This window comes from Centrocercus urophasianus, unplaced genomic scaffold, assembly GCF_019232065.1.
Source record: "Centrocercus urophasianus isolate 14NV4802_14NV808 unplaced genomic scaffold, USGS_Curo_1.0 seq_12, whole genome shotgun sequence".
Taxonomy (NCBI): domain Eukaryota; kingdom Metazoa; phylum Chordata; class Aves; order Galliformes; family Phasianidae; genus Centrocercus; species Centrocercus urophasianus.
Genome location: NW_024884364.1, coordinates 4203584 through 4219104, shown reverse-complemented (window position 1 = coordinate 4219104; position 15521 = coordinate 4203584). Strand labels below are relative to the sequence as shown.

Genomic DNA, 15521 nt, shown 5'->3' with positions numbered 1-15521 from the left:
CTGCTTGTACCAGGGGAAGAGAGCTGTTGGTAAAAACAGGTCTGCAGGAGTTGCCACGATGATCACATTCCCAGAAGTCCTGACTCCCTGTAAGAGAAAGGAGCACCTTCCTTTTCCTAAAGTAACCAGATCCTCTTCTCCTGTGCAGAGGAGAGATTTCAGTGGTAAAATGGTATGCATAGAAAGAAGTTAAGATAGGAAACTCAGAAGGGACAAAAGCTTTTCTTTTTCAACACAGATTTTAGGAAACCCAGGAAATCTACACACCCAGAGCATTTATTAAAATGTGTTCCTAGAGCTGGCTTTGAGTCAAGCACACCAGGAAATCCATGGCAGCCTTTTGAACACTGAGAACAAATTGCTTAAGTAGACCTCATCACGTATGTGCAGCCATTATTCTCATGCACTTGATACTGCACTGGCTGTGCTTAAAGTTACACTAGATGCTACTTGTACAAATGTACAGGCTGTAGGAAACAAATACAGCACGATCTGTTTTCCCCTACATGTGATTTCATAAGCATTACTGATGTTATAATAATGTACTAAGTCATGATAAACATGCGGATATACTGCAGGACACCCTGGGGTGTTGCAATTATGGGAAGTCTAATGTTGTGCAATGAAACATTTGGTAACACAACTCCGCCTTTCAGTTTTTGAGTAGAATCTCTTGATTGGTTTTCTGAAGAAAACTTTTTGGATCTTCAACAACTTGGGCTAGCTTAGTGTAAAATAAAAATGGAAAACAAACAAACCACCTCTACCCAAAGGAAGGCAAACAGCTCCTCGTTGCAGGTCTTACAGCTCTCCTAGGATAAAAGCTGCCATACCTCCCAGTCTTTCCTTTCCAAGTGCCCAGACAGTGTGAAGGTGTAGAGATTTTGATGTGTACCCAACACGCTGGCAGCTTTTAGCACATCAGCTCTAAAAAGTCATCTCACTGAGCTGAAGGATGGCATGCATGTGCACCTTTAGCCTATGGCAATAGCAAAGTAAGGTAAATAATTGTAGCCTGCAGTGAATGATTTGCTAGAATTCACATTACCTTACCATCTTTAGACAACCTCTGCCAATCCAACTGCTGACTGCACATCCTTTCTTTTCCTCTTAAGTGCTCCAGCACTTGTAAGATGTGAGTCATTTCAACAACCCAGAAGAAAACAGCCCTGAACAAAAAGGGCTGTATCTTACAGTGAACACATGCAGGTATCGCATCTGTGCTGATCTGCAACAGCTTTTCCCTCTTGGAGACTTGACACTAATTCTCACTTATCATAGGAACCACCAAATCCTTACCAATAGCAAGCATTGCTTGCTCTTGCACTTAACTCCATGAAACGCACACAGATTAGTTTCAGCCTCTTGTAAGGGACTGCAATATGAGAAGCCTTTCACATCACAGTCAGCAGCATCAAGCTCAGGGTGCAGCAACAGACTCAAATGAAGTATATAAAAGGGACACTGTTTCTGGCTGCTTGCATCTCCCCTCCAAGAGCAAACACTCACTCTACAGCAAGAACAGCCAAAAGGTGGTGAAGCAGCACCTGGCCTGTCATTGCTTACTGCTTCCTCTCCCACAGTAAAACCAAATTTACTCTGTCAATTCACACTTTGCAACCTGCCCAGCTATTCCTGCTGCATGATGGCAATTCCAGCCAAATGAAGGAGCAGGCATCTATGATCACTAAGCACCTCAGCTGCCCCAAGTTTAATCCTCCATGCAAATCTAAGCCCTTTGTGACAGCCCACACTAATGACTTTCAGGAGCCTCATATCCTCCAAAACACCAGGATGTCAGGACAGCTCTATCATAGCGACCCTGCTCCTTCAGTTGAATCAATGCCCCATTAAATCTTGTAATTTCTTCCCCTCCTCATAACACACTGAGCAACAGCCAGTGAGACATACTTCTACATGGTCCATGCATGGAATTTACTGCATTTCTTCATATCACCTGAGTTTTGTACCTTTGTCTCAGCCAAGACGTTGTCATTTCCCCCCTTCTTCCTTCTCTGTTGGAAACCATGCAGCTGCAGAGGGATCAGCCTAAATTACCACTGGGATAGCTGCTGGCAGTACACAGCGTGCCTAAATTTTAACAGCTAAATCTCATAAAAAATAATGAAGCAAACACAGGCACTTCTCCCCAAGACATTCTACTGCTTTCAGCAAACACTTAGGAACACATAATGCTGCAGAATGGGTCTGATGCAGGAAGGAACAAACTTGTGACTTCTGGTGCTTACTGTGTGAACACCCACTTGGCTAAATTAAAAGCCCTAGTTGTTAAAAGCCAAGACAGCTGTACACACATTCTTTAGAACCCAATGCAGAGCACTGACTGTAAAAGAAAATAAGCAGGATGGATAGCGGTGGGGTGGGTGGAGGGTCATAGCCCCATAGCCCTGCACTGTCCAGAAGCCTAAGTACAGCCCTGATCCAGAGCCACCACTTCTCACAGAAAGACATAGTTTTGGTGTGAGGGGACGTAATCAGGACAGCACTTTGCTAAGAAAGAGTCAACACTCCGTGTTTCAAAGGGAAGGATTGGCCAGTGAAGGGGCCTCTCTCCTGAGGGTAGCAGGGGATGGGGCAGGGCAGAAAGCACCTCCTGTATTCCTCCTCTCATACAGCCTTCAAGCCTCACACTGCGACCCATCTGCCACCACCCAGGTGAGCTCAGCCCTGTGATGGGGCGGAGAGATGGGGCATCCACTGGATGCAGGGATCAGACAGAACCCAAGAGGAGAGCACCCATATCCTGCCTTAAGTCTCAGCTTTGTGTCCTGAGATAGTCTCCAGCCATGGCTGCAGAGGTGGTCTGGCCCTTTCCCCTCCCTGAGCTCAGCCTGTGCAGGGACAATGAATGAAAAGCTGAGAGATTATCCCTCCCTGCACCAGCTGGTGGCTTTTTGTTGTTTTTTTGTTTTTTGGAGTATGGTTCAGTTTTCAGTTGCCTGGTGGCACAGAAGCCAGAATAGAGGAGGTGGAGGAGGGAGCCGTAGCCACAGCATGGGAGCTGCTCACCTTTTTCCACAGCACCCACAGTGAAGCCCCTCTTTCAGGTGTACGTCACAAGAATGTTTGGCTCTGAGTTTAAAAACCACAGCCCTGGGGTACACAGGAGTTTGTGTAGAGGAGCTTTGATTACAAAATGGGCTTTGAGCTGAAGGCAGACCATAGAATGAAAAGACAAGCAAACTATCTCCTCTCACCTCTCATCAGCTACCAAAATCAAAAAAAGTTCCAATCAGTCTGCCCACAGAAATAGTGCATGAGCTCTCTTTGAATGCTTCACAGAAAGGTTCCTGCACAAACCTGGAAGCACAAACCTTCACCCTTGTGTACTCAGCCTTCCTGAGATGTGAACTGGAAAGGACTCAAGAACAAGAAATGCGCAGAACCTTCTACTTTCTTTCAGAGAAGAGAAAGACTGCAAACACCCATATTTAAAGACAACATTGGAGCAACAAAAAAAAACACATCTGAATCTTTAATTACACACTTAAAGTACCAAAGTGTCCCAACGCCCAGGTCAAGACGCAGCCAGTTTGTGCCAAGCCCTGTACAAGCACATCTCGGAACAGAACCCATGCCCTTGGGACAGCAAGCAAGCAAGATTCATTCTTGGAAGAAATTCCTGTATTGTTAGCTGGCTAGAAAATCATTTTCTTAGAAGGGTGGAGCAAACAGCAAGAAAGCTGGCTGTCTCCACCTCTGAATGTAGCCAGTTTGGGTCAGAATTGCTGGTAATAGCTTGAGATTTCTAAAGCAGGGCAAACAGCTTGCTCGCTGCACCCCTCAGTCCCAGGACCAATGACCACATGTGAACCAAACCATGTTACATCCATAAATAGACACACCCTCCAGCACCAGGGAGAGTAGTTCCGCCCATCAGTGCTTATCTAGCTGTAAGAAACAGTGCACTAAGCAGAGAAACAAAGAACGCGCTGGCATCCGCGAGGGACCTTATAGTGAGTGCTCTGTTTGCTTGCATGGAGACACTGATGCCAGTAATGCAGTCTTTTACAGCTCTGAGGCCCCAGAACAGCAAACCAGAGCTGATCTACTGAGGTATGTGAGTGCAGCCTTCCCTTGCTGCTGGGCCTATGCCTCACCTGTCAGCAGCTACTGTGGCCATTCCAACTTTCTGAGGTTAACAAGCATGAACTCTCTCAACCTAAATAAAGGTGTGCTGCTGGATTTCTTGCTCTTCTTTGTACAATCTGCATTGCCCATGGCTGTACAGATGTAGAGATGCCCTGTTACCACAGGGCAGGAGCAAGCACTCCACAGGCAGCATGAAAGGGCTAGGAAAGGGGTGCGTGCAGACCCAGGGAACCATCTTCTGCAGTCAGTCCTCTTTAATATCTTTATTAAATGATCCGAACGAGGGAACTGAATGCACCCTCAGCAGATGCTCTAGAAGAGTGTAGCTAGCAGGAGCAAACAGGTAATCATCCATCTGTACTCAGCATTGGCGAGGCAACATCTCAAGGATTATGTTCAGATCTGGACCCCTCACTGCCAGAAAGATATTGAGGCCCCGGAGCATCTCAAGAGGAGGGCAACTGAGCTGTTTAGGAGTCTACAGCACAGGTTTTTATGAGGAACAGCTAAGGGAACAGGGATTGTTTAGTCTGAAGAAGAGGAGGCCCAGGGAAAATGTTACTGCTGTCTGTAACTCCCTGAACGAAGGTGGTGGCAAGGTGGGGGGGTCAGCCTCTTCTTTCAGGTAACAGTAATAAGGCAAGAGGGAATGACCTCAGGTTGTGCCAGGGGAGGTTCAGGCTGGGTATGGGAAAAATGTCTTCTCAGGAAGAGTGGTGAGGCATTGGAATGGGCTGCCCAGATAAGAGGTGGAGTCACCATCCCTAGAGGTGTTTAGAAAACACGTAGATGTGGTACTGAGGGAGATGGCTTAGTGGGCACGTTGGGGATGGTTTTGTGGTTGGAATACAAGATCACAGAGGTCTTTTCCAACCTTAATGAGCCTATGAATCTATCTGTGATCCTGCACAGGGGGACAGTTCGGCTTTCCAAAAGCAAGAGCGGGACCAATCTTCGCTGCAGACCACACTTTTACTGATGGGGAATACTCAAATGGTACAAAAGATCTCTTCTGTCACCACCCACAGATCGAAACTAGACAACTAGAAGCTAGAAATGAGGTGCAACAGCATGAGGATAATTAACTACTGCAACAACATGCCAAACGCAGTGGTATTTTCCATTTGTGGTAATTACTTAATCAAGACTAGATGTATTACAGGACATGCGTTAGAGTCCAGAGCAAATGGAATTAATCACAAGACTGGATATATGGGCTGCATTAGGCAAGAGGACAGAAGATGCAAAGCATAATAGTTCCTCATGGCCTTATCACCTACTAATCAACAGGGAAAAATTGCTCCTTTTAGCATCAGTAGAGTTGGTAGACAGCCATATTTTTAGTGACAAGATATGCTGTTGTTTACACAAAACAGAGACAATACTAAGTTGAGTTTCATCCTGACCTATAATCTGGAATTCTCGAAGCTCTTTATCCTCACCGTGTCAGTAAGCTTGACAGTTCACCAGCTGATAAATTGTCATTATTATTCCCTGTTCATCCAACCCGAAACTTGTTAGAGTAGCTGATCATCCGCTCCCATGGCAAACAGCACTCACCCTACCTGCAACTTTGGGCACCTCACTGTTTCGTGAACAGATGCTCATGGGGGAGCCTTGCAGAACAGCCTCAAGAAGAGGCCCAGCTGCTGCCTGCTCCCAGTCCTCATCCCCAGTGCAAAAACTCTCATAGCTTCCGGAGAAAAACAGAGATAACATACTGATTAAGATCAGAAGTCAGCAGTTAATATTAAAAAGAAACAAATACGTTTCCTAGTTCTTTTAACAAACACCCTTCATATATGACAGACAAGGAAAAAAAAGTGATTTCCATTAGTTGCCATGACAACCAATGGAAATCACTAACCCATCTCTCTCTCATCACTGTCCTACAGACCAGTCAGGAGCAGCAAGCAAGCATGCCTTGTGCCAGAGCCCAGGCTCATCCACACCGTGTGGCTACAGGGAGCCCTTGCTTACCCTGCCAAAGGCTCATCATTACTGCCTGTCAATGAACTACTTGTTGACAGTTCTGCTCCAAACACTGTCTCCATCTTCCTGGCTATCGCTACTGTTGTTGATAAGGGTAATAATGCTCTGCAATGCCAGCCACATCTTCCAACTGAGAGCTTTAAACTTTTCTTAAGAGGAATGCATTCAGCTTCATAAACCTTTCTGTGAGGCACAGCACAGCTGCTACTCCTATTTTACAGATGTGAACACTGCAGCTCAGAGGAATTAGATGCTTTGCCCAAAGCCTGTGTATAAATCATGGTGTGATGGTAGCAGCAAGAACAAACAGACCTGGAGAGAGCTGTCTGCATTCTACTTATGCCATAGGCTCTGAACCACATCTGCTCAGAAACATCTTTAATCTGTCCCCCACCAACCCTCTACAGCAAATAAGCAATGATCTGGGAAAAAAAGCAAACAGTTTTGTATGTTTAATGCTAATTTATCACTGGCCTTGTGGCTACAGCCAGGACATCCTAACTTACCCCAGCCCCTGGATATAGGCAGCTGCACTGCAGAGCAGCTTGGCAACGATTTGCGAGGACGCATTCATGCCCAGCTGCTCTCCCATCCCCTCAGCTTTCCCATGCACCAAGTCAGAAGCAGCCCCAGGCACTGCAGTGACACCATACGGTTCAGGGCTACATACATACTACTGCCAGATTCAGCATTCACCCATGAAAATCAGAAATCCAGAAGGAACCTGCATCAACTGCAAATTTCGCTCTGCTCTCCCATCCCAGGTCTTGGTTGCTGGAGTTATTGGCAAGTTACCCTACAAAAAGGTTGGTTCTCTGTATGTATGTACATGCATATGCATGCATCAGGTAACAAACCACATCCTGTGCTCCCCAATGAAGCACATGTAGACTCAGTTTCCTCCACAACACAATTTTGCAGCAATGAGAAGTCAAAGAGTGAAGGTTAAACCACAAAGTGCAAAGAGCAGCTACAAGAAGCTGTTCTCCAAGGTGTTTCCTACAAATTCATCTCTAGAGGCCAATTGTATTCAATGACTAAGAAGGTACAAACTCCACCCAAAGAGGAATGCTCATGAAATGCCCCTCATGTCCACAGTGAAAGGTGAGCTCACATTGGAGCTTTTCCTTTGGAAAGGGCAGTGAAAGTGTCTTTCTACTCTACCAGTCTTTATTTTTACAAAACAGAAAGGAACACAGTACCTCATAGGAACCTGATATCTTTTGCTAAACATGGCTGAAACTGGCAGCTGTGTTTAGAAGTTATTTGAGGAGGTTCAAAGGCGCCAGTACACAGAGAATAAAATCACATAAAGCTCTGTTTCTTCAGGCAGCCAGGGAAGAATGTTCTGCTTTGACAGGAGGAAGGGAGCTAGGAGGAGATGAAAAGAGATGGGCCCAGCACAGAGCACAGGGGCCCCATCAACCTGCGATCTATGTGCAACCACACAGGGGAGGCACTGATTATCACCAAGCACAGGGCACAATTAGGACTGCTGGGACAGAACAACAAGATTAATGGTCTGCTTGTTCGTGGAAAAGGAGCATCAAGATAAACTTAGTGACTTTGAGATACTCCAGAGCACGGTATCATTTTTCACAGAACAGGAAGGGGACATCACATAGCAGGGATGTGTAAGACTGGATTTGCAAGACACTAATGGCTTTGGGTTGTACAAGCAGCAACTAATCCCAGGGCAGACAGCAATACTATGTGGAAGAATCAGTCTGTTCTACGAGTGCTATAAAGGATCCCAAAAGAGCACCTCTGAAAGCACTAACTGCTCCAGCTTGGACTGCAGGGAATAACATCTGCAAGCATGTGTGCAAGGCTTTAATTGTGGGCAGGGCATAAATCAGGTAATTTAAAACAACAAAAAAATAGTACTCCTTCCTCACCCTACTCACTGTCACATCATTCTCTACCAGTGCATTCTGTCCCTAGTCCTGGGGACAGCAGAATGGATCTCCACCAGCAATTGTGCCTCAGTCACCACAGTGGTGCCAGAGAAGGGGTATCAACTGAGGAAGATGAGGGGGACATCACTCAGTGTTTGTTACCTAGGAGCTGGAACAGCCCAGAATTTTTGCCTGACACAGAGTGAGCATGCCATCCTCAGCCGGGAACACCAGGGCTTTTCTGCCAAGTTCAAGCCTCAGCCTCAGATGTGAGCGTTTGGTCTCCTGCCACCTCAATCTTCCAGCCTTCTGGGTTTGAATGAGTGTGCTGCAGAGTGGAGCTGGGTCACAACCTTTTCCGGTTATCCCTGAGGAATTTTACTCACCCAGACAACTAAACGATCCAGACATAATAAAAATCCCCTGAGGCACTCTCTTCTTCCTGCATATAGGAAACGAGACAGTAATTCCAATCCCTCGTATGTCAGCTTCCTCAAACATAAACATGAAAAAGTGGCCAAAACACAAGAGGAAAAGAAAGTCCCTGAGCAGCAAAGAGTACATATGTGAAACATTACATCATGCAGAAGGAAAGAAAGCTCTTGGCTCCAGGCTACGATTACCAGTGCTGAAATGGCAGGGGCTGCTCCAGCACACAGGGGCCCCACAGGCACTGTGCTAGAGATCAATTCCTTGTTGGAAAACAGCAACAAGCTCCAGAACCAAACCTGGCCCTGTGGCTCTAAGGCTGAGGGCTTCTTAGTCAGGATGTGCCTCCAGCAGAGGCTGACAGCTTTGCTGGCCCATCCTGTCACTCCACTCCTGCTCACCTGTCATCCAAGGCTTTAACTCCCTTTTCTCTTCTCATGGTCTGATTTTTGGGTGGTCCTATGTAGAGCTAAGAGTTGGACTCAATCAGTACGGATCACCTCCAACTTAGGATAGTCTATGATTCTCCCCTTCCCAGACTGGAAAGGCTTGAGGACAGTACCAGGCTCGTCTCTCGGTTCCACCACTGGTACTGCTGCAGCAAGTCCTTTTACTACCTCCCTAGGTCCCCTCACAGATAAAGAACCAAAGAAGTTGTCTCTGGCTGTAGGTAACTTCTGAAGCTATCGTTATTTCTTGCAATCTTTCACTGTGAGGAAAAATCAGTTAAGAAATAAGGAGGGAAAGCTCCACCAGCATCCATTCTCCTCAGGCCTCTTGATCTTGTCTATGTCCATCACATAGTATGACAGCATCAAGAGAAAGCAGGCGGAGTTTCATCTCTGGGACAGCAGCTGGCAGAGCACAGCCATGAGAAACTCTACACAGGGATCTGCCCTGTGACAGCCATACAGAGGAGAGCTCCAACAAGTCTTTCTGTCTCCTTCATATTCATATGTTCATTTTCCTCATAAGTACAGGGAAATGAGCACCCAGTAAGACTAACAGCCTTCAAGCAACAGTTAGTTTCTTCTGCCAAAACGTGTATTTATGTGTCAAACAGTGGAAACATGATCCACCTACAGCTGAGCTAATAAGATACCAAATCCCCACCTATTCAGTCATCCACACCAAACCTCTTGTTCCTTCCAAGCCTGCTTACCCAAAAGGAGCCTCCAGAATTTTTTGAGATTATATTCCCCTTGATGCGCTTCACAAGGAGTGCTGTCTCAAGAAATCCCACACATGCACACTGGAGCACAAAGCTTGCTTTCCATCATTATCATGGGAAACCTGGATCTTAGGGCACTGTCCCAAGCAACTACAGATACACTGTTAAAATGGAGAGGTACGGTGTAACCAATGAGATCTCAGGTTAGAGCAGACAATAAGATTTCATAGATAATTCTGGGTGGCCAGTTTACATGGCAGAGAACAGATGTAATCTTAGGTAACTGCCGACTGGTGTCTTCAGCCCAGTGTGTACTGGAACGAAAGGAGCTGCTCACCAAACTGGAGCACATTTCAAAGCAAGCAGAAAGAACACGCTATGCAGTCACTGCTCATGCAGCATTTATCTGTGCTTAAACACAGCACTGAAGCCTCCAGGGCAGTTCATTTGCCATTTGTTTCTTTAGACCTATGATGCCTAGAAGTTGCAATCAGAGCCCCACAGAGCATGAGCAAACAAGCCCCTGCTCTAACAAGTTCATACCTAACCTAATACACCAACTGTGGCAGAATCTGCAACCTCTGGGAAAGCTGACGTATATATCCCAGTGTCTGCCACGCAAAGCTGGCTCTGTAAGGTGCTTCACAGCATAACAGCATTCCAGTCTTTTCTTCTGCTAAGCTTGGAGACAATGATTTGAGGGATTAATCTGTCCAGAGAGGTGCTGGTTATTCACGGTGTAGCTCAGACATGCCAGTGCAGCAGAAGCTGACACCTCTGAGAAGGCAGACGCTGCAACCCAGCTATATGAGACACTTGTGAGAACCCATCTCATTTAGCTTACAGGATGTGTGAGCTAAAGCAGCCTAGTTAACACGAGTCTCGTGAGCCTGAAGAACTCATCTGGCTGAGGTTTGTCATAAACTCTCTTCTGCACAAAGAGAAACATTCCTCAGCTCATGTAATACCATGCAAGAAAGATCAAAGGTGCACCCATGCCTCCTGATGGGCACGCAGCTGTACCAATAACAGCAGCTGGAGAATGCAACAGGCAAGAAAGCCTTTCAGCCAGCCTTATGTTAATTACCAGCAAGGAATTTGCACCTTGGCAGATAAAGTCATTCACTCAACCACAGTGAATTTGCAGAAAGCAGCTCAAGACCAATGGCAAACTACAGCTCCATCTGCAGAGCAGCATCAGGGCGTCACATGCACCTGAGCACTGCACATCACTCCTGTGTCACAGCTTGCACTACGGATGCTGCTGCTCAGAGGTTATGGTCCCTGTAGAAAGAAACATGAGGCATCTGGCCAGGGAGTTCAACACGAGGTGTCCTAAATGAACTATGTGCTTTATCTGCCAGCACCCAAGCTCTCAAATCATCCACAGCACACCCATTAAAAACCTTAGAAGCACCCTTTCTTTCCACTGCCCTGGACAAAACTATCGCAGAGGGTTTACCAATAAATTCCAGAGGGAAACAGACATTTCTTAAAACAATAGCTTGAGGTCCAAATTACAGCTTTGTCCTAGAGCTATGCAAGTACACCAGGATCTCGGCTGTAATTCATTAAGCGTAATTTATTAAGACAGCAGTTTTTTTCGTTTCCATCAGTGCAAGAACGTGGGAAAAGCGTAATGAAAGCAAGCTGTTGGTGCTGGCCAGGCCCTGCAAGCAGCCCAATGGGAGGAAGCACACCCAGCTTTATGGACACCAGCTGAACAACCAGCCCCATATCTCCAGGGCACAGAGGCTCTGTGCTGGAAGAGTGGCACAGGACCCTGGAGGGAGGGGAGTGTGGTTGTCGTTATGTACAGGAGTCAAGCTGGATGAAGAGGAAGAGCTCAGGTGAGTTACGCAAACAGAACTTGGCTGGAAACTTGGTCTTTTCTGCCCCCCAACACCTCTTTTCAGCTTTTCGTGTGGAAAGATTATACAGAGGGAAAAGGAGGTGGGGTGAAAAAATTAATCCCAGGGTTACAACAGATGTGCAGTGTTTGCAGCGCGCATTATTAGAAAAGGTTATAAATCTGGTCCCAAATGCTTGTCATCACTGTGCTGCCTGGGGGTTGTAACCCCTCAGATCTGTCAGTAGATCTTCTCGTGACAAGAGATCCTCTAGACCACCTCCTCCAGTCATTTCTGGCCAAAGTGAGGTAAATCAACTCACACTGTTTACAGAATGCCTTCCAAAGGCAGTCTCATTTGGCCAGAAATGGGTTAAGGATAGATCAGGGGAGTAGCTACAGGTTTTAGGTATTAATCTGAATGAATAGCAAACAGGCAAACGTCCACCCACAGCTTGCATCAATATACCCGTGCTGGCATAAATCTCATCATTAACATTTAAAATTCACGCTGAAAAGCAAGTATCCTGATGGGACGTATGATGACACCAGTGTAAGCATAGTGTTCCCACACACCAACCTACAGACCTCCCGAGCCCAGTTCAACAGTGAGCAGACTCCTTTCCAGCACTAACTTGGTAACTGCTCCAGCAGGAAACGCCTGATCGATTGCGTTACAGCCCTACCGATTCACCTGCAATGCATTCATCAGACATTCTGAGCCTCTCCCTTTTCCTCTGTTGTGATGGATGATTCCCCCAGATCACTGTCTGCTCACTAAAGACCCAGCTGAGAACACAACTGCCTCACATCCACAGGACCCCACTGATGCCAGCAAATGGCCTCCTCTGACAGTCTGACCCAGGAAGAGAGACACACAACACACCGCTTGGGGCTGGTGGCTGGCCTCTGGCCGAGGCACACAGTTCACCATCTATTGCTCTTGTGACTATTACTGAACTGGGCCAAGAAAAGCTCCCACATTTTGGCATGTCTCAGATTTTCCAGTCTGCACAAAGTCATGCCAAGAACATCGACTGAAGCAATTTCTTTCTTTCTTTCAAGACTTGAATTATGCACCTAACATTGTAGAAATGAGCCCTGGAACAAAAGCCAGTAATATTCAGATATGGTTTTGCCTACAAATGGATTAGAAGCTCAAGGCTCAGCATTAATATTCTGAACGTACTGAAAGGCGTTAAGTGCAGATTGCAGCAGGAACAGAAGAAATAGAGCCATCACTTCCAAAATCTAGGAGAGGGGAAACACCACATGAATCTTGCTAAATGCCAGGGACACGGGTGAAATCAAGCACATCTAGAGGGGGCTAACAGCCAAATGTGCCTCTGAATGCGAGCAGCCCGCCTTGAAGCACAACCCACTTTCCTCATACAACAAGAAGGTCCCAATATCCCAGGTGGTAGTTCCTGCAAGTTAGCTGGTGCTCACCACCCAGCAGCAAGGGAACCCTAACAGAAAAGTTATTTGAGGCATCGGTTCTCCCCTCTAAAGTTATTCTGAATTTGAACCAAAACATTCATGGCTTTGACACATGGATCATCATCTCTGAGAGCAGCCAAGTCACTTTTTCTCTCAGAGAATGGTCAGGCACTGGAATGGCTGCCCAGGCAGGTGGTGGAGTCACTGTCTCTGGCAGTGTTCAAGAGGCGTCTGGATGAGGAGCTATGAGATATGGGTTAGTGGCTTGTGGTAGCAAGGGTAATGGGAGAACAGTTGGATTAGATGATCTTGTAGGTCTTTTCCAGCCTTGTGATTCTATGATTAATGTATTAGCTCAGGCACCAACCAGCCTTTACAACCAAGTTTTGAGCACAACAGCTCACATGTCTTACTCTCAGTCTGTAAATGAGGACACTGACGGTTTGGAAATGTTAGCATGATTATACTTGGGCCACCTTCTAGATTCTCAGAACTGGAGTATAGTAGATGAAAAACAGCTAAAATTTAAACTGAGTCAACACAACTGGTGAAATCAGAAACTAGAGGCCAGACACATCCTTGCCACGTTTCTGCAAATCACTGACTGCAACACACTTCACTCAGAGCCCTGTCACTGCTCCACAGCTGTAGACGTCCCTGTTCATTGCAGAAGAGTTGGACTGGACTCCCTTTAAGGATCTCCTCCAACTCAAATGATTCTGTGACCTTATGGAAGCACTACTGACACTTCCTTTCTTCAGAGGTTTCACTACACTGACCACAACCAGTTAAGGCTTGTTTATGGCTTTATTCCGGCTTTTTCAAGACAGCACACACAAACACCGACTATTTTAGTATGCCATGCCTACAGCAGAAAGTCCCTTACAATGTGACAAGGTACGTGCAGCCGAAACACCGGCCCACCCTACCGCTTGGTCCCTCAGTTTCCTCGAGGGCTGCAATGGGAGTCGAACGGGGCCAGCGCTCGTGGGGACTTCAATGGGCGCTCCCCATCCCTGCCACAAGGCGGGCAGAGCGGCACGGGGCTGGGAGGCAGAGAAAGGCAACTCTCTGTAGGAAACCAGAAGTGTTTATACATTTTTGCGCGGAGCCAAGCTGCGATGCTGGAGGGCGGGGCCGGCCATCTGGGAGAAATATGTAGGGAGAAAAAATGCGCGCGGGAAGCCGCCCCAGTCCGTCCCCCCCGCCGGGACCGCTTCGCCGAGCAGAGCACGCCCGGCCGCCCCCCCCAGCCCAGCTTGTGTTCATTTGCTCCAAATCACTTCCACATTTCCCTGCCACAATTATCAAATATTTTGTTCCTGACCTCACTTTTACGGAGCCTGCAGCGCCGGGAATTCAGGCACCGTTTATTTTCTGTCAACAGACCTTTGGGTTTACGAGTTTGGGGGCTAATGGCTTTCGCTGCCTGAAAAAGGTCATTGCAGTAAGCGAGGGGAAGGGAGAAAAAAAAAAAAAAAGAAAAAAAAGGAAAAAAAAAAAAAAAGAAGAAGAAAGAAAGAAAGAAAGAGAAAGAAGAAAAGGGAGACGGAGCGACAGGGGGCTCCCAGCCCGCGCCCGGCGCTCTCAGCCCGCAGCCCCCGTCCCGCCGGCCGTCCCCTCCTCGACCCCGCCGCCATCCGGCCCGAGAGAGGCCCGGCGGAGCCCCCCGCCCCGGCCCCCGCCTACCTCCGCTCGCAGCCGGGCGACGGCCAGCAGGGCACAGAGCAGCGGGAGAGTTTTCCAGATCTGCAAGAGAGGAGCGGGGAGGGCTGGCGGTGAGCGCGGGTCGGAAGGGGACACCGGCGCCACCGCCAAACTTCCCGCCGGCTGGCCGGGCGGCCCCTCACCATGCTGCGGGCTGGCGGCACCGGCGGGGCACGAGGAGTCGCGGAGGCGCCTTCTCCGGCTCGCTCAGCAAGGGAAGGGGAAGTCTCCCCCTCGCCCCGACCCTCCAGCCCGCGGCTCCACCCCCGGCCCGACCCCCGCCCCTACCCCCGCCCCGGGCCCGGCCCCGGCCCCTCCTCGGCCCGCCCGCTGCCACCGCGCCGCGGGGCGGGGTGGGATGGCGGCCCCCTGGAGGGGGAAGTGGGCTTCGTCCCGAAGCGGAGTGCCTGGTCCGACGTCGGGCGGGCCGGAGTGTAGCTGTAGGCTGTTATGCAGGGACGCGGGGAGGTCTACAGTCGTTATGAGAGCCCGTGTCCATACAGCGTTAGTGGAGGGAACAGCGGTCTGCCAGCGCCGTGGGCTGGGCTGTCCCACCTGGAAAGGCTGGCAGTGGTCCTCTGCATGTAAATACCTGTGATCCTTGGTATCTTTAGCTTGAAGTTCCCAGCCCAGGGGGCAGGACCTGGCAGCACGGACTGGCTGTCCAATGGAGAAGAGCCTGGTGCAGAAACGAATCATAGAATCACTCAGGTTGGAAAAAGCCTTAAACATCGAGTCCAATGAGTTCATTAGTTCAAGCCAAAAATCTAATCCTTAATGTCCAAGGAGCATTTGATATATGAACACTCATTTAACCCCTAAACAGGCCAGTCTCGGGAAATAAAGAAGACGGGCTGTTGGAGTCTGTTAACATTCAGCGCAAAAACAAGGCTTTTAGAAAAAAATAAACTTCAGAATGTGT

At 47.9% G+C, this 15521-nt stretch overlaps 1 protein-coding gene across 1 annotated transcript in view; it reads right to left on the bottom strand.

The window, feature by feature from the left end:
* FSTL1 (follistatin like 1) overlaps window positions 1-14842 on the bottom strand; it is a 42375-nt gene extending 27533 nt beyond the window's left edge. Inside the window, exons 1-2 of the mRNA XM_042810795.1 lie at window positions 14743-14842; window positions 14582-14641 (exon numbers count right to left, since the gene is read on the bottom strand). Of these exons, the coding sequence (XP_042666729.1) occupies window positions 14582-14641; window positions 14743-14745 (63 nt within the window). The 5' untranslated portion in view covers window positions 14746-14842. The remainder of the gene's footprint in view (window positions 1-14581; window positions 14642-14742) is intronic.
* Window positions 14843-15521: the final 679 nt, after the last annotated feature.